The following is a 25,210-nucleotide window of genomic DNA, read 5'->3' as shown; positions in this document are numbered from 1 at the left end:
CCTCTTCCTTGCTTCCCTGGAAGAATGTGGTGTAGTGAGGTACATTGAGTCACAAAGGGACCTATTCCTTTATCTGTCATCTGACACAATCCATTCTGCTATGACTGGTTTGGCCAGACTACATTTCCTTACACTGTCGTCTGCATTTATTGCATAGGACCTCGAAGGACCTCATAGGACCTAGAAGGCCCTTGAAAGACATTTTATTGACCACATGGCAAGTACACACCAACACACGCATACGTGAGCGGCGACATGGAACACACAGCACACAAACACATGCTTTTTTTTTTCAGCTGTCGTCGGGGGAATTTGTCCTGGGCATTTCCAAGCTGTCCTCCTCCAGGAGCAGTGGGCGGCCTCGTCAGTGGCGCCCGGGGGCCAAGTCGATGTGCTCAGTCCAAGTCCTGGTCAGGGACAGGATTGAAGAGCATCTGTTCTTCTGCATGTTTTTTGTATTGGGTTCTTTATGGGGGAAACCCTTGTGAACACGGGAGAACATGCAAACTCCACCTGGGAAATACCCCACCTGAGTGGCAACCCTGGAGAGAACTACATGGCAATGTTAACAACATCACCGGTGAATACATGCAGTTAGCAAATAACTTTTAACTTTGTTTTATATGCAAGTAAAAAAGAACCGTAATATAAAATGGAAACGTCACACATTGTAATCACATTCACAACGGCGGTGGATATAACCGTTCTGAAAGAGTAACCCAGCTAGTAAAAGTTCATGACTAAATGAACGAATGAACGAATGAACGAATGAACGAATGAACGAATGAACGAATGAACGAATGAACGAATGAACGAATGAATGAATGAATGAATGAACAAACGAATGAATGAATGAATGAATGAATGAATGAATGAACTAAGAGGAGGCACAATCACATGGTTGTGTATTAACAGTAAGCGGGTCAGCTCAGGACCGCTGTGGATGAGGGGGGGGTGTGCGTTGTGTGCAGTAAATCAGTGTGTGTGGGAGGAGCATGCCTGGAGCTGGCGCTGTGAGGGAGGGACTGGCGGCACACAGTGAGTCATCCCCTCTCTCTGGTTGGCTCGGACACCTGCCATCTGGAGTTCATTGACTGGGCTGCGCCATGGCAACGAGCAGTTGTGGAATTGTAAACAGAGCAAGGGGCGGAAAAGGCCGACCGAGAATTAGGGTTTTGTGTTCTCTCTACTACTGTAAGTGCTCTAGCTGTAAGTGAGCTGAAGCACAGAGATCCTGACTTACAGGAAGATATTTCGCCTCTAGATATTGTAATATAAGCCGTGTCTAACTATATATCTTTTATAGACAAAGGGGGGCAAGGCTGAGGACATCCTTGACAGTAAGTGGTACCTGCCTGGGGTGGTAAGGAAATGGCTGTTATGTAACTTGTAATCCTATAATCATAATATCGGTATATGGAAGAGGGCAACAAAAAAAGCATACACTCAAAGACCCCTGGAGCTTGTCCAGAAAGCTGTTGCTCGCCTGGTGTTCACCCAACTCAAGTTCTTCCACGCAACTTCCCTTCTCCGTTCTCTACACTGGCTCCCTGTAGAAGCTCGCATCCAGTTTAAAACTCTGGTACTAGCTACAGGGCAATGAAAGGAAGAGCTCCCTCCTACCTCCAGGCCATGGTCAAACCCTACACCCCCTCCCGAACCGCTACGCTCTGCTACCTCGGGGTGACTGGTTGCCCCGTCACTCCGAGGCCCCTGCGGTCGATCGACACGGTCACGGCTCTTCTCTGTCCTGGCCCCGCAGTGGTGGAACGAACTGCCCACTGACGTCAGGACAGCAGAGTCGCTGCCCATCTTTCACAGCAGGCACAAAACTCATCTCTTCAAGAAGTACTACCACCATCCTCCCTTTTAAGCATCTATTGGATTTTTTGTTTGCTATTCTTACACTTCAGCACTAGATTATGCTCTTAGTCACTTGTTTAGAAAGGAGATTTGTGAGTTCTGGCAAGTAGTAGTACACTGAATTTTCCTCTGTTAAATGCAATGATTGTAAGTCGCTTTGGATAAAAACATCAGCTAAATGACTTTAATGTAATGTGAAGAGTATGCATGCTTTTATATTAAAGTCGCACTGAAACGGACGTTTGAGATCATCTAACTTCCGTAGTGTGATGTATTTCCAACGCAAACAAGCTATGAGGGTGGGACATATGTTTAGAGGAATTTGATTGGAACATTGACAAGTGGACGGGTTTTAAGAACTTTAGACAGATTCGATAGAAGGATAGCGTTGATTGACGGGTGGATGTTGTGAGATTATTGGCCTAAAATCTAAGGTACCTGTTGTCGTCACTGCACGTGACCTACCATTTTCCAGGAAGTAAGAAATGATATACTTTGATATAAGATTACAACAAAAGTAGAATTTTGTAAATTTTTTGGCATACATCGTTGAATAGGTGAACACTATGACTAATTATGTGAACCAAAATGGGACAGAATGCTTTTTTCATTTCAGTGCGACTTTAAAGGTTACGTAACACCAAGGATTGATTCTTAGGAAACCCTTCCCCATCTCTAGGGAACTGGCCTGAACTTAAACTGAACTGAACTTTAACTGAACTGAACTGAGATTGAACTGAACTTTTGATCATTCAAGCTTTTATCACGTATAAATCATCACTAAGATGTTTGTATAAATCATTTATAGATTTTATTGGGGGCGGCTGTAGCTCAGTTGGTAGGGCGGGTCGTTCAATGATTAAAGGGTCAGCGGTTCGAATCCCAGCTCTGACTGTCCACATGAAGTGTCCTTGAGCCAGACACCTAACCCCAAATTGCTCCCAATGAGCAGGTTAGCGCCTTGCATGGCAGCTCCCGCCATTGGTGTGTGAGTGTGTGTGTGAATGGGTGAATGAGAGGCCATTGTAAAGCGCTTTGAGTGCTGCTAAGGTGAAAAGCACCATATAAGTGCAGTACATTTACCATTTATTATCTATGCATTAAGATTTTTTTTGCTGATCTTGTATTATTTAGCAGGGGTTTGGATATAGTGACATCTGTGTAATGTAGCCTAACTAGGCTAATACATACCTATAATAGATAGTGGACTTTATTTTGCTTGCAAATGTCAGCATCCAAATCTTCTTTATACTGTATCTTCCTAGCGGAGGCAAAGGTTAAGCTTAGACAAATGTAGGCTACTTCAATCTTAAGTGGCTGATGAAGCAGATGTTTTGATTATAGGGATTCGATAGAACTTGAATGCTCTCACCACACATCTGTCTAACAGCTGTTTTGTCTCTGTATCTCTGTGTTAGTATACAGTATTCTGATTCATTATCAACATATCTGGGCCATCTCCCTCAATTGTGGTTTGTCTCAGCAGAGACAGGATTAAATACAGCAGTGAAGTTCACACTTCCTGAGAACACCCTGCGCGTGGGCGGCCATAGCTTCCCAGTGTGGCATCGCTATAGAAACCCAGAGCAGTGGGCGGGGAGTTACAGAGAACGCCGTTTTGTGACAGGTCGGTTGTTGTACGGTTACACAACTATACAGAGCGATAAGCCTACATCTGTCTTCTGCTCAGTTCTCTGGAATCACATGACCCAGATAGTATTCAGCATAATTTCCCTATTGGCCCAGTATGCATGCTGTAAGGTCAAATGTGTATAAAAAAAAAAAATCATGGTCAAAAGCAAAATGTAGTTAGACTTAGTTTATGGGGCCTAATGGAATTATGTAACTCACCAAAAGTTAAACTTCGCAAATATTTCCATATCACTACTGAAATATAGTTACGTTTCATGGATTATTCTTAGTGTTACCGTTTTAAACCATGCAACATATAATTAATTTCCACTTAGATCTGCAGACAGCACAGTATTTACACGTGAGCCCAGCCGTCTTTCCTGCTACTTTCCCTTTGATCAGCACTTCCAGTCAACTTTACCCCATCGCTTCCCTTCAATCTTCCCTCCTCATCTCCCTCACCCACACCTCCCTGTTGTGGCCGCGCACACAGGCCTGGCAGGAAAATGCAGTGAAGAGATGATGAGGGCTGATCGTCAGAGCCTGTGTCATCCCTCATCTGGGAATCTGTGTTCCTGCAATGGAATGTGACCCTCATATCAGTAGATGACATTTACATAACTGTCATTTAGCAGATGCTTTTATCCAAAGTGACTTACAGTACAATGACTGCATTTAACGTAGGTCGTCAGTGTACTACTATACTCGCCAGAACTCACAAGTGCATCTCCTTTCTAAACAAGTGACTGAGAGCATAATCTAGTCTAGTGCTGAAGCCAAAGTGCAAGAGTAGCAAAATATAAATAAAATAAGTGCTTAAGAGGGAGGATAGTGGTAGTACTTCTTGAAGAGGTGAGTTTTGAGTCTCCCAGCAAAAGACTGGCAGCGACTCTGCTGTTCTGACGTCAGGGGCATTTTTCAGTGCTCCACAACTCTCCTCAGATCAGAACATGCAGTCACACACGCACACACCAGAACATTCCATTCTCCTGCTCATCGTGTATTCACGCAGGTTCTAAGATAAGACTCTGATTCTCTTTGCATCCCTCACGAGTACTGATTCTTACATTTGAGCGAATGTAGTCGTATTTCACCTGTATGGTTTATAACACAGTAACACGCTGTTGTAATAGCTCTTCATCCTCTTCTTCTACTAAGACCTCTTTCAGAGTCTCACAAATTCCATTGGGGACTATCAGGTCCCTAGCCTCTCCTGGTTAGCCCTGCTAGCGGAGGAGGCAAAGTGCATTGAGAGAAGAGCAGGTGGGAGAAGGGGCTCCTTACTGTAGGCTAATGTTTGAGAGATATGGCCGTCCAGGTTCCTGGCCATACATCATTTCTGTCTGTGAATTGCATTAAGTGTGCAAAGATTCCTGGCTGCACTCTCATGATAACAGAGTGTATATGAAGAGTGCTAAGGGGTTGACGCTCCGTCCGTTTACACTGACAATTAAAGAAAAAAAAAGTCATTATCTACAGTAACAGGATTTTTTAAATATTTATTTTTAGAGGTATACAGCCTTGAGGCATGTTCACGGACGCACACAGGTGAGGCTTTTGGATGTAAGCAGCTGTGACCTGAATCGCTAAATTCCTTTCATGTGAGCTCAACCACAATTGAAGATTGTAATCTAGTTTCTCTGCACACACACACACACACATACACACACACACGCACACACACACACGCACACACGCACGCACACACACACATACACACACACACGCACACACACGCACACACACACGCACACCATCACATGTTGTGAGCGGTGAGCTCTTACAGAGAAAGCCTAGGGGGCACAGGCCACATGATGGGGATTGTCTTAAAATTGTTGGACAACAATTCCAGCTGCAAAATAAAATTTCCAATGCCAATATAGTGTTGTATTGTCCGTGTCTATTTCTGTATGTGTTTAACCCTGTGCAAGTTTTCTATACCAAGCACAGGGGAAGAGCACATACGCCCAGTCCTAAAGAACACATTGTTCACCGAGCTTGATTACTGGGTGTGGCGTTAGGTTAACAGTAAACAAGGATTTGTGTTTTCTATGTATGGGGCCCTTTGGGCTGGGTGCATGGGGTGCATTATATCTCAATGGCTCTGTATGTTGTGCTGATTTTCTTAGCTCTTTGGCTTCTTTAACTGGGTGGGGTTTTATTCCCAAAATTCCCCTGTGCTAAAAGGTTATTTTCATTTAATGGCATTATTTGATACATCACATGTGCTATGCGGGAAATTAGAAAAAAAATAAATTACGTTTTCTGTCTTTTAAAACTCTTTTACTTGAGAACTTTTCAATAAACTTTTCTTGGGCAAGTACTTCTGCTCACGTGAAATCCATCTGAAGTAGCATGACTTCTGTTTAGAATTTTTTCTACCTCTACTAAGAACTTACATAGTTCTCTGTGGAATTCTCCTGTACTGCTTCAACAGCTGGGTGTAATACCAGCTAAGTCCTTGGCCACTATGAGACCATGATATGGGCCCTGGAGCCCTTCTTCAGCGTATGGAGCGCTACAACATGGGTCTGTGTTCAAACCAGACAACATCTGTGCTCACCATTCACTTTAAAAGGATCAGCCACAGATGATAGCACCGTGACTCACTGTAGTCGAGTTGAGAGTAGGTCCTCTTTCGCTAGAACACCTCCCTGGCGTGCGTGCCGCTCTCAGTTCTTGTGTATTTAGTCTGAATCTACACCACTTCCCTGGTATTTACACAGAGGTTGCGAACGTGATCAGCTGCTAATGAGATAACGTACTATTGTGACACCTAAAGCCCTATTGACGTAACCCTTGACGTGTTATTTGTGTAGGCTTTGCAAACTTAGTCTATAACTGTACTGATTATTTTGTGTCAGTTGTTATATGTGATGTATGTGACATTTTGGTGGAAGGACCCCCTTCTGGGTTTTTTTATAATAAAATATCCTTGGTGTATTGGGTGTATGTACCCCTATGGTATGTATCGAAAACACAGTCACACAACAGTTCATTCATAGAAAAATAGTGCTCTTTATTATAAATTATTGAAATGTTAATATAAATATGTGCAAAGTTGTTTCGGTCTGCTTGCTTCTGCTATGTCTACTGTATGTCTTCTTCAAATCTGTTCAAGCTTCAACAGCCAAAGACTTGACTGGACATTTTTAATATCTTTATAAAAGATGAGACAAAACTTGTTTGCCATTTCCTTGTCACTCATGTAAACATTGTATTGTTCAGGAAATAGGACACAGTAAGAATAATCTTGGGTCCTTTGAGAGAAAGAGACTCATTTTTTCATACATTCAATAGAAATAGCAAGCAATATCTAGAATCCTGTCTGTCACAAATATCACCACATTTATCTGGGTTCATTTCCTAGCAGGAGGCTTAGACCTGATTTTGACAATGACAAGTCTCTGGCTCTCCATACCAAGCACTTTGACATATAGATACAGTAACCCATCATGTGGTTTGTCTTTCAGTCATTTGATAATAAACCGTTGGCAAGTTCTGGCAAGTTCCATTCAACAATCTGGCAATACACAAATAATCATACAACTGCCATCATGTTCTTTCCCTGTTGCTTTGTCTGAAAGTCTATTTCTGTGTTTTTTTTGTATTATTTGCACATCTGTAACATTCGTTTATAGAGTTCAGTCTTTTTTTTTCCATGTTAGACACAAATTTACTGGAAGTGATATGACAGTGAATGTCCATGGAAGAACCTTGTGAATTTGTGACAGGTCGATTGTTGGCCAGAGCCAAGCCAGAGATCCTAGAATCCCAGAGGGCGAGCTTGCCCGGTCCATCATGTTTAATACTTCCTGGGTTTGGGGCTGAGGTCCATGACTTATGTCAGCTGAAGACAGTCATAGGAGCCAGTCTTGCTGTAATGGATGAGTAGTTAGCCAGGGCTGGTGTGCGTGTCTGTCCACTCCGCAGCCCCATGGTTAGCAGCAGGGGGAATGTGTACGTCATCGTCCTCGGAGGCCAGACTGCTGGCTCTGCTCTGAGCCTCCCAGGAGGAGCTTCCCTCAGGGGGAAGGTTTCAGTCACACTATGAGGTCAGGTGGAGAAGGGGTCTGCTATGACTGACGCGCGTCTGATCCAATAGCGGCGCTCTCTGTCTGTCTCCTCTGCCCACTGGCACTGCAGGCTTGAGTAAACCACTGGAAAGTATGATGCCTGTAGATTTCTGTTTAGCCAGCTTTCTGCTGCATGCGGCGCTTCTCTAGACCAGCTCTTTCCTGGTGTGGTGAGGTTATAACCCTTGTGAGAACCACCACCCTTCAGCATCCTGCTCTCTCTCTCCCTCCCTCTCTCTCTCTGTCTGCTCAGGCTGGATCTCTGGGCCTCATACACTCCTGTTCACACACAGACACAGGCAGTATACAGTACCCCCCCCCTGGACTGGATCACGGCCACACTGTAACCATAGAGTCCTTTCATGTCACCATTTGAGTCTATGCCCATCGTGTCCAGAGTCCCTAGATGGGAGCGTCATACTCCTGGAGGAACTCTTTGAGAGGGTGAGGGAGCTGGTCTCTTTTACTGGAGATGTCCAGGTGTCCATTGACTGTTTTCCTACACAGGTGCTGCAGGGTGGACATGCTAGAGGAGAAAGGTTTGAGGAGCTCCAGAGGGATCTTCTCCCCTCCAGAGTAGATGTAGTAGGTGTTCCCTCCCCGGGTGTTCCCCGCCGAAGAGGCGCATTTTCCGGGGGGCATGTAGTGGTGGACCAGCTTGAGGACACAGTCAAAGCGCGGGACCGCCTGCACGCTCTTGGAGTCTGTCTGCAGGAAGAAGGAGCCGGTGTCACACTGGATGCGCAGGTTCTTAGTGCCCGACGCCGTCTTGACGCTGAGGGTGAAAAAGTGGCGGTTGTCGGAGCTGTCCCGGATCAGGAAGGTGCCGGTGGCCTCGGAGGCCAGCATGGCGTTGGCTTCCTTGCCGCTGATGGCGCCCCAGTAGAAGCCGCTCTCCTGGAGTTTGTGCACGGTGGTGAGGACCAGCTGGTATTGCACTTTTGAGCTGAAGGTCTTGTAACGGTGGGGCAGCCGCATGCTGGCGTCGAAGGGGCTGCTGCTCATGACGGAGTCAAACTTGCTGTGGGTTACCATGGCGCTGCGTCCGCGCTCTGGACTGCCTGGCGAGCGCTGGGCACCACGCAGATGACAGAAGAGGAGATGGAGGATCAGAGAAGCGGTCAGGGACTCCCACAGCAGGAGCAGGTGGAGGTCAGTACGCTGCAGGATCAATGGTTGGGAATGAAACTCCTGAGAAACACAGAGAGAATCAACATTAGAGATGAGTGGCAGGGTAAAAGGGAATGATGCTGATTATAGTAAGTATTCGGAGTGTTTTGCGTCGACATAGTGAATGGACCTTTTTATAGACTGTCAAACGATATCAACTTAATTACAGAAACACATAACAGTTCTGGGGAGATGTATTTATAGAGAAACCAGATAGAGAGTAATGTGATATACTTCGACCCATGCTGCTCTCAGCCAAAGATTATGCTTTATTTCACGTTTTGTAATTCATCATACGCCTAGAGGGCTTCTCTGGTTACATTGTGGAAATTGCCCCTGCTCGCGCCGTGATGTTTTTGTAAAATCTTAAGAACCAAGTAATAAGATTCGACTTCTCATGAGCTCACTTCTCTTCTCCAACTCAAAGAAACCAAATTGTTCAATAAATGGCAGTAATTGACAGCAAACACTCGTTAAACGGGCTGATTATAATTGAATACCAGAGCGGATTGCAGCGAGGTTAGATGTGAGTTTACGAGAAACTTTTATCTGTGCCCTCTGGCTCAGCAACGGCGGTCAGTTCCAGTAAAGGCAGCGTAATTCTTGAGCCGTTGCGCAATTTCACATGGTCCAGTCATCATAAACGCACAAATGTAGCATCATTAGGCTAATTTGGCCTACATCCATACCCTGTGATAAAATGTATCCACTAAATAACTGAGCTACTTTAAAGTTTAAATGCAATAGCTAAGTAGCGAAAACTTGCGAAAGTATGGTTTCTTACCTTATATTGTTTGTTCTTTTCAACTTGAATCAATTTATCCAATTGCTTCAACCAAGGGAAAATAGTTTAGTAGAAAGTGTCTCTTGGTATGTGCAAATTGTATCCCAATCGCTGTTATAAACTCGTCCTTCGTCAACGGGCGGACTCTTCTCTCTCAAGTCAGTTGCCGCTTTAGTGAGCTAGTTCTAGTGAGTAGGGCTCTCATAATGTGTCGGGGGACTGAGGCTCCTCCTCCTCTTCCAGTAAGGCCCTCTCTTGGCAGATTGTCAGTAAGAATAGTTTTTTTTTTTTAAAAAGGATTCCTGGTATTCACAGAGAAGTCATCCCCTCCCCCGCGCTATTCCTTCAAAACGAAGTTATGAAGTTCCAAGCAATACGTTTTCCTGATTTGTAATGTGAGGGTTACTCATGTGGACAGTACGTTTGTACTAATTGTGATCGTAGGCAATGGTTAAATACATAAACTAGTTATTACTTAATTACTAAACCCTCAAGTTACCAATCTCATAGTTAGATTCTTAATCTAATTAAATTGATGTGCTATGCAATGTACAAAACTAATAGTGTCTGAAAACATTACAGAGATGATTTTGAACGCAGTGTAAGGTTATAAAGGGGTTATATTAACAGAGTTGTTGGTCAGACTGCAGAACTAGGCCTCCTACGTTATGCCTCCTAGTGGAGAGCTTGCAACACACTTCAGATCTCTCAGTGCCTTAATGTGAATCACCCATAGAGGGCGCCAACCTTTGGTTGAACAGACCAGGCATACGGGACATCTACAACTTTAGATACACTGCAGGTTCCCTGGTCGGTTTATGGCTTATACATGTTACAGGCAAACAGATAACTGTTTCCTGTTGCTGTTGACATACTGATGATTACTGTGGTCTGATTTCACAGTTCCTAATAAGCCTATCTTTGTGTGTGCTTAAGGCTGAGCTAAGCATGAGCCACAGTACTTCCTATGTCCATACAGTAAATGTGACTTGTACAATACTCATGCCCTTCCCAGATCCCTCCCTCCCTGCTGACTCAAAGGAAGAGGTGTGGGGGAGGGTGGACTCTTCCTGGTTCAGATATCCTTACCCACTTCACACCCGCCTCACTCATCCAACCACCACAGGGACGTTATCGGAGACATTCCAGTAGGTTAGCATGAACCAGTTTGGCTCATCATGTGCCTCGTTTGTGTGTTTGTTTCAGCAGATCTACACCGCGAGGGCGAGCGTGGTGCGGACAAGCGGACAGCCGGCGGGGGTGATGACGCCAGGACCCAGCTCCTTAACGAGCTTTGGGGAGGGCCAGCTGTGTCCACAGAGGTGAGTCAGGTGCCCTGTGAATCAGACCACCAGTTGGAGGGGGGTTGGGGGGGGGGGAAGCACTGGGATTCACTGTTTGAGATTCCACTTGTTTCCAGCAAACCCAACCGTGTCATCACCGTGAGACACCCGTGCTGTGGCTTAATAGTCCCTCCAGGGGAAATAATGTAAGTGAACAGAGAGGAACTGGTGAGTCCACTCAGTCTTCCTATCCAGGAAAGAGGAAGTCATACAAGTTATGGTACTCCTTTGAAGCGGGACAAACCCACACATGGTATGTGTCCACTCTGAGTGTGTTATCAGACAGGAACCAGTATTGCTACACTGGATAGACATTCAACAATTTTTTATTCTACTGAAAATTCCGATCTTAGATTTTGGGATCAGGAGGAAAGGGACATCTTTTTAAAAGTGTAGGAGTTGTATCTAACAGCAGGATGGAGGATGATGTAGAGGGTAACTTAATCACTATCAGACGTCAACGTAAAAACTTTAAAAAGACTGTGTGTTTAACCATAGGTCGACTGTCGAAGAGCTGGTCAGCCAGTCCAGTCAGATGGCTCAGTCACCCGTGGCTTGAAGAGAGCTTCTAACAATTCTCTGTTGTTCTAGTGTTCCAGTGCTCTGTGTGCCTTGGCACAGCATCTGAAGCACAGGGTGAGAGGCTTGGCTAGCCAGAGGATAGATTTGGCTCACAGACTCGACTCTCTCTCTCTCTCTCTCTCTCTCTCTCTTTCTCTCTCTCTCTCTCTCTCTCTCTCTCTCTCTCTTTCTCTCTCTCTCTCTCTATCGATCTTGCTCTCTCTCTCTCTCTCTATCTATCTCTCTCTTTCTCTCTCTCTCTCTCTCTTTCTCTCTCTCTCTCTCTATCTATCTCTCTCTCTCGCTCTCTCTCTTTCTTTCTCTCTCTCTCTCTCTCTCTCTCTTTCTCTCTCTCTCTCTCTATCGATCTTGCTCTCTCTATCTCTCTCTCTCTCTCACACACACACAAATGCACACACACACACACACACACACACACACACACACACACACACACACACAGAGAGATAATGTATCACAGAGAAGTCTCTTATTAAGTTTCCTTGTTTATACAGTGAAAGTGAGTCATTCATGAGTTTAACAAATATTTTTCTTTCTGAAACTGTTCTGATGTGGGCTAATACGCTGCTCTCCATCCCTTGCAATTTTCTCCCTCCCAGTAAAGATGAAAGCCCTTCTGGCTTCGTATAGTAGTTTGGTGGTTCAAATGTATGTTTTTGAGAAAATAGTCAACTTTATACAGCACATAGCTTTTCCCACACTGACAGAAGGCTCAAGTAAATTCATTGGGCAGAGAAAGAGAGCATGAGCATGGCTCTCTATTAAACGGAGCAGTGGACAGTATATTTTGTTGTCCTTGGCTTTACAGAGCTTAACTGAACTATGATATATTTTAAGATATATTCTGTTTTGCTACTTTTACGAGATGATCTATGCCACAACAAAGGCATAGCTATTCACTGTTGTTACAGCTGGATAAAGCAAGTTTTGAATTCAGATGGGTGCCAACAGAGCATTGTTGATCATATTTGCAGGGGCCCATCCTACACAGCTGTGATCACATGTTCCTCAGCCAGAAAAAGATAAGAGAATACTGGGAATGTTTTTTTTGCAGCTCATATCGTAACAATAGGATTGACTATTTAATATGCAAAAACAAGAATCATATCTGAGCTTTCATCACTCGCAGTCTGCTATGGGAGACTGTCACAGCCGTGAAAGCTACAGAGAGTGTGAGTTGGTCACCGCTGAAGTAATGTGGTAATAATGTCATCATAGCCAGTAGTGATCTGGCAGGTTCCTGGCACTACAGATAGCTTATCGTTACTGTGGTCAAATTCCTGTTAGGAAGCCAACACCATGGCTTCCAGTTTCCTGTGTAAATAAAGTAGTTGGCTGGCTAGTCTCATCACACCTTGCCTGTCACAAAGTGTGACCTTGCTCTGTATGATTCTAGGAACTTCAACAGTTTCAGTGAAATTTGGGGAAAAAGACTGATCATGATGAATATGATCAAGAACTTCCTTATCAGTTGGGCAAGACCATACAGCATGATTACAAGTCATCCAATATCCGCACTAACTTCCTGTCCTCTCTCTCTCTCTCTCTCTCTCTCTCTCTCTCTCTCTCTCTCTCTCTCTCTCTCTCTCTCTCAATGCAATTTGTTTTATGTGATCACTCTGTCTGGCCTTTCTTGCCTAGAGAGCTGAATGGAAGGGAAGAATTCCACTTTGTCATTACCACCTCCTCACAAATTAGAATGCATTCGAGTGTATTTCTGCAATGTCCTATTGTGTCAGTGAATATATTTCTTGATTTTCAGAAAGTGAACCAATCAATTTTAGGTACCACTTTAAGGCTCGGTAATAACAGGATAATATACCATGGTAATACCAGGGTAATACCATGATAATACTAGGGTAATACCATGATAATACTAGGGTAATACCATGGCAATTACCATTAGTTAGTAGGAAGGATATAACCATGGAATTAAATAGAAACCGACAATGCTTCCAGCTCTGCTTCCACATTATTACATAGAAACTACAGTCTCTGTTTTCACGTAACACACAGTATCATGGGGAGTGGGGGGTTAGGAGGTATACACAGGTAACTACTTCTAGTATTTGCTAGTAATTCCCTAGTAATAATGTAGATATTAACATGGTATTACCCTGATAACTACACAAGTAACTACTACTAGTAACTCATGGTAATTGCCATGGTATTTCCTAGTATTACCAAGGTCTTACCCTGTTATGACCGAGCTGTGAAGCAAAGTGCTACCAAATTTTCATATTTGAGCACGTTTTGCAGAACCTATATTACATAGGGAAATGATGTGCATTTACATACATAATATCTTCCAGTCATACTGAAGCCACTCCTGCTGTTTCCATGGAGTACTACAGTATCTGTGTTACTTTGGGAATGATTACAGTTTAGGGGCCATTTTCCCAAGTGATTCCTTTGTCAGTCTCAGTCTCCTGTCTTCATGAATGTTCTTTACTCTGCTTATTCTACAAATAGTTGCCAAGTATGAAACATATTTCTCTCAAAAAACGTTTTCTTCCAGTAAACGCTAAACGGCGTAGTTGATTTAGTCCAACTGTCCTCTTCCTAAGCAGTCATTCCAATCCAGCTGTCAGCATGTGGTCCCAGTCTTGGACTTTGAGAGGAATCCTTAGTTGTTTGGTTTTAACTTATGAGCAATTGGCACTAGATCAAACCTTTATTTTGACTCGTAAAAGCACTGAGGTTTCCCTCATTTTCAGGGTTGACGTGTTCACAATAGGCACAAACAAAAATGCATCCAAAATCAATTAAAGCAATCAAATCAATTAAAACAATTACAAGAAGAAGTGCAAAGGTCCAGAGCCAGAGACTTAAACTCCATAAATGAATGGAATACCTCAAGCTTCAGAGTCAGTTGTAGGCTATTCCACATATGAATACATGAATAAAAGCAGACCTTCCAGATAGATGGTTATATAATGTATGATTAATAGTCAGTAATGCTTTGGAGCATGAAGCCTCAGACATACAGTATGCACCATTTAGCATTCCTTCCTTCAGGCCCACATACTGTGCACTTTCCTATTCATGATCTTTGGGATCATCTCAGCTGTGACTGACCAGCCATGATCAGCAGTCTAGAAAGAGGAGGTGCGATTATTATGTTTCAATAAATTATACATGATATTTTCTGGAGTGGAAAATCTTAAATGCCTTTTATTTTTTTATTTTTTTTATTTGTACAGTCTATTAGGTTTTAACATCTGCTCATTCACACAATTATTCTCCCTCTCCGTTGGTAAGTCATTTGTAAACATTAAGGACTTTATCTGAACGTTCAGTTGTGAGATTGTTTCTGACATTGTTGGCGTTCGGGCAAGGCATTTCTGTGCCAACGTGTTGGGCATTCTACCAGGGGTAGTGAGGAATGGGACAGGATAGACTAATGGGAACACATTTCCAGCACAGGCATGGTTTGTTGTGATCAATTACAGTAGCCTGTTTCATTGTATTGTTTCATTGACAGTGACATACTGGAGATGCCATACTCAACCAGGTCGATGGTGTATGATCTCTTTGTTCAGAGTTTCTGTGTGAAAGGCTTTCATGCGTCAGTGGGAGAGTTAGGAGAAACTAATTTCAGCGTGGCTGGATAACCGTAAATGTGATTCCTGGCATGACCTGAGGTGATACCGTAAAGAGGAATAGGGAGGGTTATTGTGTTGAGGTGTAAGGTCAGGAGATCCTGTGATCCCATTACAGAAAGGGAAGAACTGTGTTTCACATGGTGATGTGATAATGTTTGGCTATTGTGAGACCAACTTTTTTTTTTAATACACATGACAATGAAATTGAACTTAAACTGGAAATTGAGAAAATCACAATCAACTCACGAGGGCAGGAATTTTGCAACTTTTGTTTCCAAATCACACCCCACTGACATTCTGTAAGGGTAAAAGTTTTGACATTTACTGTTAAGTTTCACTTTGCGAGCTGTCACAATGGATCCATCAGTGCCCAGTCATGCTTTTGGGGAAGCAGTTGGTGCTAAAAATAGAACTAGTTATGTCATGATTTTCCATGGCTTCAGGTACACGATTCCTCTGCGTTCAGACAGAGGAGTGCTTTGAAACGAATTCGGCCAAACAAGTCAAGTGCTGCATCAGATGTAGCCTACTGATTGGATCATGGGAGTTAATAGGATTCATTTGAACCGGCCCACCTCTCTCAGTCTGCAGCAGCCGCCACCATCCCTTTATCAGTATCGAACACATGGAGATAGAGGAGCCAGTGACATAACCAGAATCTTCAAATGGACTTTGATTCCCACAAACCCCAGGAATAGCCAGCTGATGTCATCGGGCAGATGGTAAATAATCTGTCTGCATTTGAATAGCAAAGGCTGCTTGGCCAAGAGGTCCTGCCGGTTAGCTGAATAGGCTTTGTGTATACACACGTGCACACACACACACACACACACACACACACACACACACACACACACACACACACACACACACACACACACACTCTAACACGATAGTAGTAACTTGATCCTGAGTGGTGCCAGTAAGCAGTGTCTGACATTTCCGGATGGATTTAGTGTGTATGTGCAAGGTTGATACACCGGTAGAGTAGACACAGACAGACAGGGGCTACTGTTCCAAACTGCCCCTGCAGAGCACTAGGCCCTGGCATCCTTCTTCTGCGTATGGAGCACTGGAACATGGGTCTCTGTTTAAACTAGATAACGCTTGTGCTCACTTTTCACTTCAGCAGATTCAACCACATACGATAACACTGTGACTCACTATAGTCAATAGTTGAGAGTAGGTCCTCTTTCGCTAGAATACTGTACCTCCCCGGAACGGTTCTCAGTTCGGGTGTATTTAGTCTGAATCTACTGTAGCCTACACCACTACTTCCCTGCTATATACAATAGGCTACTACTGTGACAACTAAATACCTGTTGAAATAACATGAAGTATTATTTGTGTAGGCTTTGCAATAAACAAAATACATTCATCCCTACAACTATACTGATCTTTTTTTTCCTCAGCTGTGGATAATGACCCACTTCTGTTTTTTTATTGTTTTTTTTATAATAAAATACCCTGTGTGTATTGGGTGTATGTACCTGTATAGTATGTGACCAAAACACAGTCACACAACAGTTCATTCATAGAAAAATACTGCTATTTATTATAAATTATAGAAATGTTAATATAAATATGTGCAAAGTTGTTTCGGTCTGCTGGCTTCTGCTATGTCTACTGTATGTCTTCTTCAAATCTGTTCAAGCTTCAACAGCCAAAGACTTGACTGGACATTTTTAATATCTTTATAAAAGATGAGACAAAACTTGTTTGCCATTTCCTTGTCACTCATGTAAACATTGTATCGTTCAGGAAATAGGACACAATAAAAAATACTCTTAGGTCCTTTTCGAGAGAAAGAGGGTCATTTTTTCACATTCAATGGAATAGCAAGCAATATCTAGAATCCTGTCTGTCACAAATATCACCACATTTATCTGGGTTCATTTCCTAGCAGGAGGCTTAGACCTGATTCTGATGACAAGTCTCTGGCTCTCCATACCAAGCACTTTGACATATAGCTATAACCCATCATGTGGTTTGTCTGTTTGAATATTGAAGTTAGTTTCAATCATTTGATAATAAACCGTTGGCAAGTTCTGGCAAGTTCTATTCAACAACCTGGCAATACACAAATAATCAACTGCCATCATGTTCTTTCCCTTTTGCTTTGTCTGAAAGTCCATTTCTCTAGTCTCTTCTTGTATTATTAACCCATCTGTAATATTTGGTTATAGAGCTCAGTCCTTTTATTTCATGCTGGACACAAATTTACTGGAAGTGATACTGTATGACAGTCAATGTCAGACAATGAATTTGTGACAGGTCGATTGTTGGCCAGAGCCAAGCCAGAGATCCTAGAATCCCAGAGGGCGAGCTTGCCCGGTCCAACATGCTTAATACTTCCTGGGTTTGGGGCTGAGGTCCATGACTTATGTCAGCTGAAGACAGTCATAGGAGCCAGTCTTGCTGTAATGGATGAGTAGTTAGCCAGGGCTGGTGTGTGTGTCTGTCCACTCCACAGCCCCATGGTTAGCAGCAGGGGGAATGTGTACGTCATCGTCCTCGGAGGCCAGACTGCTGGCTCTGCTCTGAGCCTCCCAGGAGGAGCTTCCCTCAGGGGGAAGGTTTCAGTCACACTATGAGGTCAGGTGGTGGAGGGGTCTGCTATGACTGATGCGTGTCTGATCCAATAGCGGCGCTCTCTGTCTGTCTCCTCTGCCCACTGGCACTGAAGGCTTGAGTAAACCACTGGAAAGTATGATGCCTGTAGATTTCTGTTTTGGCAGTGTTGGAGTTGAATGAATTTGTGGATGGAACAGATGATGGATTTGCTGTTACGATACTTGATGTTTTATTTATTTATGTAACAGAAACAAGTTTTTTGTTAAATTATGATCGGCATTTCTTCACACAATAGGGAACAAGCGTTATAGCAATCTTGGGATGAGCAGAAGGACGCGCCATCGTCTCAGTTCCAGAAGGAGGGGTCACAGGGGTCACACACGCAGTCGATGAGCAGAGGCCCCAGCCCGCTCCCTCATCTCCACTCGCCAGTCCTGCAGAGCCAAAGACGGCTCGAGAGCATAGTCACAGACGAGAGGTGGAGAGAACAGAACAGCCATTAGTGCTACCCCCCCCCCCCCCCCAAATGCTCCCCACAACACACCTCACCACGGGGCGGCCTCTATATGCCCCAGGGGGTCTCCCTGCTTCACCAGTTTCCGCAAAAGCTTTGAAGACTAGAACTTCAACCTATATGAAGTTCACTGGACTTCACCCCCCAGAGCAGCACATGTAGGAGAGGCTCGTCACCCGGGCCTGGCTGTGTCCGCCTCGAGGAAGCGGGGCAAGCGGGAGGGGGGGGGGGGCTCCCCCACTGGTAGCCGTCCATCGTTTTGAAAACAACTCAAATACTCCTTCCAGCCATAACTCTGCCCCCACAGGCTCTGCTCGTGCTGCATTGCTACCCTTCTGCCTACCTCTGACCCCCTCCCACCCTCCCCCCCTACCGGGACCCCAGGTATGTAACACATTCAGCCTTGCAGGCAGGTATGGCCGTCCTCGCATTATGTAAAAGAGGCGGTGTAGCTGAAGTAGCGTGCACACTCAGCCGTGCAGTGCCTTCTTTGGTAACTGCTCGACGACCCACACCTGGGTCAACTTTCCCCAACTCAAAAATATTAGAAAATGATTTGTACGAGGACTTGATCTCTTTGATAACTATAACTTTGACTTTTAACTTGACCATCAGTGTGGATGCCAATTTCCAAAACAATCGATCATACTCGTTATGGAACTATTAGCCTATACAACGGGTAGTTCCGACCTCGCAATCTGATTGGTTAAGAGCAGTTGTCTATGCCACGATATACCACGTGCAAAGCCTCTTTACAGTTCTATGTGAAATATTACTGCGCCAATTATTACTGTCTGTGAAAACGTTAGTTCCGTTGCTTAACGGTCTGTTGGTTCCGATACAACATAACGGTTTCTCCTCAAGAAAAATTTAAACATTCAATGTGAATTTTGAGTTGTTCTCGCCGCCATGTAACCTACCACTCTGGTTTATCGTCAGCACTTTTGCAACTCGCAGTTGCACAGCAAAGGTAGACTACACTTCGTTCGTGGCTAGCTACCCAGCAAACACGCAACGTCAGGGAGACGTTCAGATCATGTCTTAATAACGTCCGTCGGTCCAGAACCCCGTGTGTTCGTCTGCTGGACCCCTCAATATACAAACGTCTGGCTTGGACCCATCTCAGACGTCTGTGGACGTGCAAAACGGGTCCAATATCTGAACGTAAAAAAAAATAATTCATTCTGGCTCCTAATTGGATGTCTTTGGACGTCCGAAAAGACAAAAAAGACGTATAAAAGACGTCTTTTAGACGTGTCTTTGCTCAGTGGGTAGGTTGGACAGGAGCATTCGTTTGGTTGCTAGGGCTCATTGTTCGTCGTGAGAGTTCAGTGAAATCGATATAAAGACACTGAAATAGTCGGCATTTATCCCATACATGTTTCCAGATAACAGTTGTATAAAAAAAATAACTCACTCGAGGATTGTGGTATAATAAAATACAATATACCACGGGTTGTGCTGGTCGACGGTACTCGGCTCGTCTGCGCCTGGTGCCTATGACCGCAGCACAACCCCTGGTGTATTGGCCATATACCACAGCCTTTCATGAGTTATTGCTTCAGTACATAATATGTCAACTGACAAAAAGCATTTGCACTTGCTCAGAATATTGCTGGAAGCGCTAGAGATATATTGGAGGGGTAGGCAGACTCCTGGGTGAGTAGTTATCTTGAGAACAGGTGAACACTGACTCAGAACCAGTCACCAAATTGCCTTTCTTGTTTGGCTGATGCTTTGTTTCAGGCTGATTATTGCTACTTTCAATCGAATCTTCTTTCAATCAAAGAAGACAGGGAGTAAGAAAAATAATGGTGTGATGGTATTCTTTGACTTTTCAGTGACAATAGTTATGTTAACTATTAAGATACAAAAGACCAGAAGTAGAAAACTAACACCAATATATATATATATATATATATATATATATATATATACTGCTCAAAAAAATTAAGGGAACACTTCCTCACACTTAATCACATCCAGCTGTCAATGGGTTAATGATTTTGGTTTCCATTGACCGTCATTTTGTTCTCGGCGAATTGCACAATGCAATCAGTAAAGATTTTCAACTTGGTTATTTTGTTCATGGAGATCCGCCATGATAATTGATGACTGGCGTTCCCTTAATTTTTTGGAGCAGTGTATATATATATTTGTACTTTCAGTACATTCAGATAATAGTATTATGTTGAATACATGCTTAAGGAAGAGGCCAAAGTAAAATTTCAAATAAATTAGTTTCATTTGACTTCGCCTTCTCCACAGGTGTCGACTGTAGTAGCGCGCGTCCTCTAAGGTAAATGGGAACAATTTTCTGTGTGCGAGTAGCCTCGCGTCACCAGTCTCTCCTAGTGCGCGAGGCTCCGCAATAGTCATGTGACTGAAAACTTTATTTGGTGAGGCAGGGGAGCTATTTAAGTGCAACACACAACAAACAGAATGCCGCGGGGCTATGGCATGGATGTGGCGACATTGCACGCATAATTTATTACATGACTCTATTGGTACAAACATTTACCCGTGGCGGATAGCCTCCGAAATTTTGTCGCAAAATGGAAATTTTACCCACCATTGGCGGGTGGCAGGTGTTAATTTTCAGCCCTGTGTGTGTGTGGGGGGGGGGAGGGTGAAGCACTGGTCAGAGGGCATATCACTTGTTGTTTGTGTCTGGTAGATAGTCTGTGCACTCAGGGGATGCTTTCGTGCCTCCGAGAGTACACCCTGGAATGCGCTTGCACCTGGCTGATGGCATGTTCGTTGGAGGATGTGTCTCTCTACATTGGCCTGAGTGCTGTGTAGCTGGTTTGTGTGTCTGTGTCTGTACATATTCACTCCTCTCCCCCCGCGGGCTCTGGCCCCGCACTGGGCCCAGCCCCGCCTTTTCCTCTCTCTCTCATGCTGTAAATTGCTCACAAATCTAGCCCGCCACCCTCTCTTTCGCCAAAGGAAAATATTGATCGAGTCCTGCTCCTCTCAGCACTAGCACTCTGAGGAGAGGCAGTGAGAGAGTTTGGGGGGTTTTCTGTCCTCATGTCTCCGACTGGCTCACAGTCCATGTCTCCAAAAGACAACCACTTCCTGTCCCATGCACGGCTTTTGTCTACTCTCTCCTGGTGTCTCCCAAGTCCGCTCTCAAATCTTGGGAGCGGCTGGTCTGCTCTTTAAACATCCCTTCTCATCATTTACCCAAAGCTTTCTCTCTCTCAGTCCTTGGAAACAACTTTTCATATGAACTTCTCCATATCCTTCCCGCTTGAGGGAGTCAGATTGTCACATACCGTAAGTTTGATTGTCACATTAACTGTAAGATAGCCAGCCTCCTCAATTACAAGAGGCTAGCCTCCATATCTTTAACAGTCCAACGGAACCCCTTCCGGGCCGTGACTGTCAGCTATCAGCACCCACGCTCGGTTCCAACACCCGTCCAGATCATTGGACCCAGTTACAATCATAGTAGACAAACAGATGGGCGACTTTCATAACCCATTCTCGGTCATACTAGTCATCCTACACCGGTACAAATGACCACAAACACTTAAATAGACAAGAATCCCCCTTAACCATCAGGGGCGACTTTTCCTAACCCATTCTCAGTCATACTAGTCATGCTACACTGGTAGAATCAACCACAAATGTTAAAATAGAAAATACAGAATTCATTTGCTTTCCAGGACCCTTGTCTTGCATTTGGCTCAAAGTCAGCATCCTTTTGTGCACATTTAGCAGATCCCTCGTCTCTGTCCATCTCACTTGGCTGTTTTCCCCTTTTCCTGTTTGTTCTTTACTGGTGAGACTTTAGTGCTATACTTTAATGCTTTTGGATGACCCCAGGGCTGGTTTCTGCACAGAAATATTATACTAAAGCAAGTTTGCTTACCTTTTTGACGCACCTTATCTGTGCAGGCACCTTTGGCCCTGATGCTATCCGTTGATACTTGATTACTCTTGACTCGCATCCAGTACTGTTTGTGACTGCCAGATTTATGTTGGAGTTTAATGAATTTGAGGATGGAACGGACAGACGATGGATTTGCTGTTACGAGACTTGGTGTTTTATTGACAAACCATCAGACAACACATCATCCTGGGTTAACTGCAGTGCACTGAAGCTATGATGAATATCACACATGCATATTGCATTTGGACAATGACCTATTGACACAAGATGATTGTGACATTCAATGGGTGGTCTGATGTTTGGGGTGATGAAAGCTGGTCCCAAGTCCCCTGGCGTGTTCTGACCAGTCGCCATGGGATTACAGTAGATCAACAGAGAAGTTTGCTTAAAGTCGCACAGGAATGAAAAAAGTATTCTGTCCCATTTTGGTTCACATAATTGGTAATAGTGTTGACCTATTCAACGATGTATGCCCCCCAAAAATTACAAAATTCTACTTTTGTTGTAATCTTATATCAAAGTATATAATTTCTTACTTCCTGGAAAATGGTAGGTCACGTGCAATTACGACAACAGGTACCTTATATTTTAGGCCAATAATCTCATGACATCCACCCGTCAATCAACGCTATCCTTCTATCGAATCTGTCGATAAAGTTCTTAAAACCCATCCACTTGTGAATGTTCCAATCAAATTCCTCTAAACATTATATCCCACCCTCATAGCTTGTTTGTGTCGGAAATACGTCAAACTACGGAAGTTAGACGATCTCAAACGTCTGTTTATTGTGCGACTTTAAAGTCGCACAGGATCAATGGTTGGGAATTAAACTCCTGAGAAACACAGAGAGAATCAACATTAGAGATGAGTGGCAGGGTAAAAGGGAATGATGCTGATTATAGTAAGTATTAGGAGTGTTTTGTGTCGACATAGTGAATGGACCTTTTTATAGACTGTCAAACGATATCAACTTAATTACAAAAACACATAACAGTTCTGGGGAGATTTATTTATAGAGAAACCAGATAGAGAGTAATGTGATATACTTCGACCCATGCTGCTCTCAGCCAAAGATTATGCTTTATTTCACGTTTTGTAATTCATCATACGCCTAGAGGGCTTCTCTGGTTACATTGTGGAAATTGCCCCTGCTCGCGCCGTGATGTTTTTGTAAAATCTTCAGAACCAAGTAATAAGATTCGACTTCTCATGAGCTCACTTCTCTTCTCCAACTCAAAGAAACCAAATTGTTCAATAAATGGCAGTAATTGACAGCAACCACTCGTAAACAGGCTGATTATAAGTGAATACTAGAGTGGATTGCAGTGAGGTTAAATGTGAGTTTACCAGAAACTTTTATCTGTGCCCTCTGGCTCAGCAACAGCGGTCAGTTCCAGTAAAGGCAGCATAATTCTTGAACCATTGTGCAATTTCACATGGTCCAGTCATCATAAAGACACATGTAGCAACATTCGGCTAATTTACATATCCTGTAATAAAATGTATTCACTAAATAATTGAGCTACTTTAACATTAAAATATAATAATTAGCGAAAACCTGCTAAAGTATTGGTGTTTCTTAGTCTCAACACCAGACCCATAAGAGTTATTTTGCTGATACGTATCACTGTGTACACTACGTAAGCTACGCTAACTATGTTACTGCATGCTGCAGATCTCTCCATGGGTCTGGGACAGTTCATGCAAAAATCTGGTGGGTCCCCATGAAAATGAAGCAGAGGATGTCCCACGTCGCTATCGATGGCACTGCAACCGCAGAACTTCTCAGTCAGACTAGGCAGTGCAGGCCGGGGCGCCCCGAGGGATGCTGCCAGCTCCACGGTGAGTCGCTGGCTAGTCATCTTCTTTCTTCACAGTCTTCGCAAGCTGAAAGTTTCCAGGAGCAGTTATACGGGCTCGGCCCGTATAATAGTGGTGTCCGGACCTGTTTGGTCGCAGGTGCGTGTATGTTTTTTTTCAATGTAGCTAGCTACGATTGGTTAAGCCAATAAGGAGCTTGCCCTGTGGGGCGGAGGTCCACGAAATAGAACATGGGGATTAGGGGTAATTACACATACTACTAATATTTGCTAGCAATTTCCTAGTAATAATGTAGATATTAGCATGTTATTACCCTGAAAACTACACAGGTAACTACTACTAGTAACTCATGGTAATTGCAGTGCTATTACCCTAGTATTACCCTGTTATTAGCAAGCTGTAAAGTGGTACCCAATGTTCCTATTTGAGCACGTTCCGCATAACTTTTATTACATAGGGAAATGATGTGTATTTACATACATAATATCTTCCCAGTCATACTGAAGCCACTCCTGCTGTTTCCATGGAGTACTACAGTATCTGTGTTACTTTCATGGGAATGATTACAGTTTAGGGACCATTTTTCCAAGTGATTAATTTGTCAGTCCCAGTCTCTTGGACTTGACATGAATGTTCTTTACTCTGCTTATTCTGCAAATAGTTGCCAAGTATGAAACATATTTCTCTCAATGAGCGTTTTCTTCCAGTAAACGCTAAACAGCGTAGTTGATTTAGTCCAACTGTCCTCTTCCTAAGCAGTCATTCCAATCCAGCTGTCAGCATGTGGTCCCAGTCTTGGACTTTGAGAGGAATCCATAGTTGTTTGGTTTTAACTATGTCTTGAGTATGAACAATTGGCACTAGATCAATCAATCAATCAATCAAAGCTTTATTTGTATAGCGGATTTCATACCCAGAGGCAACACAATGCGCTTTACAGAGAACAAGGGAGGTGGGCAGACGTCCCACCCCTACATATTCCAGAGGGAAGCAAAAAAAACAGTATCACCCGGGGGCCAGATTAGTGAGCTGGTATAGATGGTCCTATAATGTATGATTAATAGTCAGTAATGCTTTGGAGCATGAAGCCTCAGACATACAGTATGCACCATTTAGCATTCCTTCCTTCAGTCCCACATACTGTGCACTTTCCTATTTATGGTCTTTGAGATCATCCCAGTCAGGGTAGGAATTTCATCATTTTAGGGGCAAGGCCATTTGGCCTTCAGTGTCACTCAACATTTTAGGGCACAAAGGCCACATACCAAGGCACAAAGGCCATTGAGTGAAATAAGAGGATTTGAAGGATGCCTTCTGCCTACGAATAAATGACTTTAAATCAGT

General features: G+C 43.7%; 1 protein-coding gene across 1 annotated transcript; it reads right to left on the bottom strand.

The window, feature by feature from the left end:
• Positions 1–6,554: 6,554 nt before the first annotated feature.
• Positions 6,555–9,682, bottom strand: socs3a (suppressor of cytokine signaling 3a). The gene is made up of 2 exons (XM_084438747.1): positions 9,526–9,682; positions 6,555–8,762 (listed from the first exon to the last, which is right to left on the bottom strand). Exon 2 carries the CDS (start codon positions 8,604–8,606, stop codon positions 7,974–7,976), a length of 633 nt encoding a protein of 210 aa, XP_084294873.1. The 5' UTR covers positions 8,607–8,762; positions 9,526–9,682; the 3' UTR covers positions 6,555–7,973.
• Between the last annotated feature and the right edge of the window lie 15,528 nt (positions 9,683–25,210).

This window comes from Borostomias antarcticus (assembly GCF_949987555.1).
Source record: "Borostomias antarcticus genome assembly, chromosome: 5".
Classification (NCBI taxonomy): Eukaryota; Metazoa; Chordata; class Actinopteri; order Stomiiformes; family Stomiidae; genus Borostomias; species Borostomias antarcticus.
This window is presented reverse-complemented; position numbering and strand designations above follow the sequence as displayed.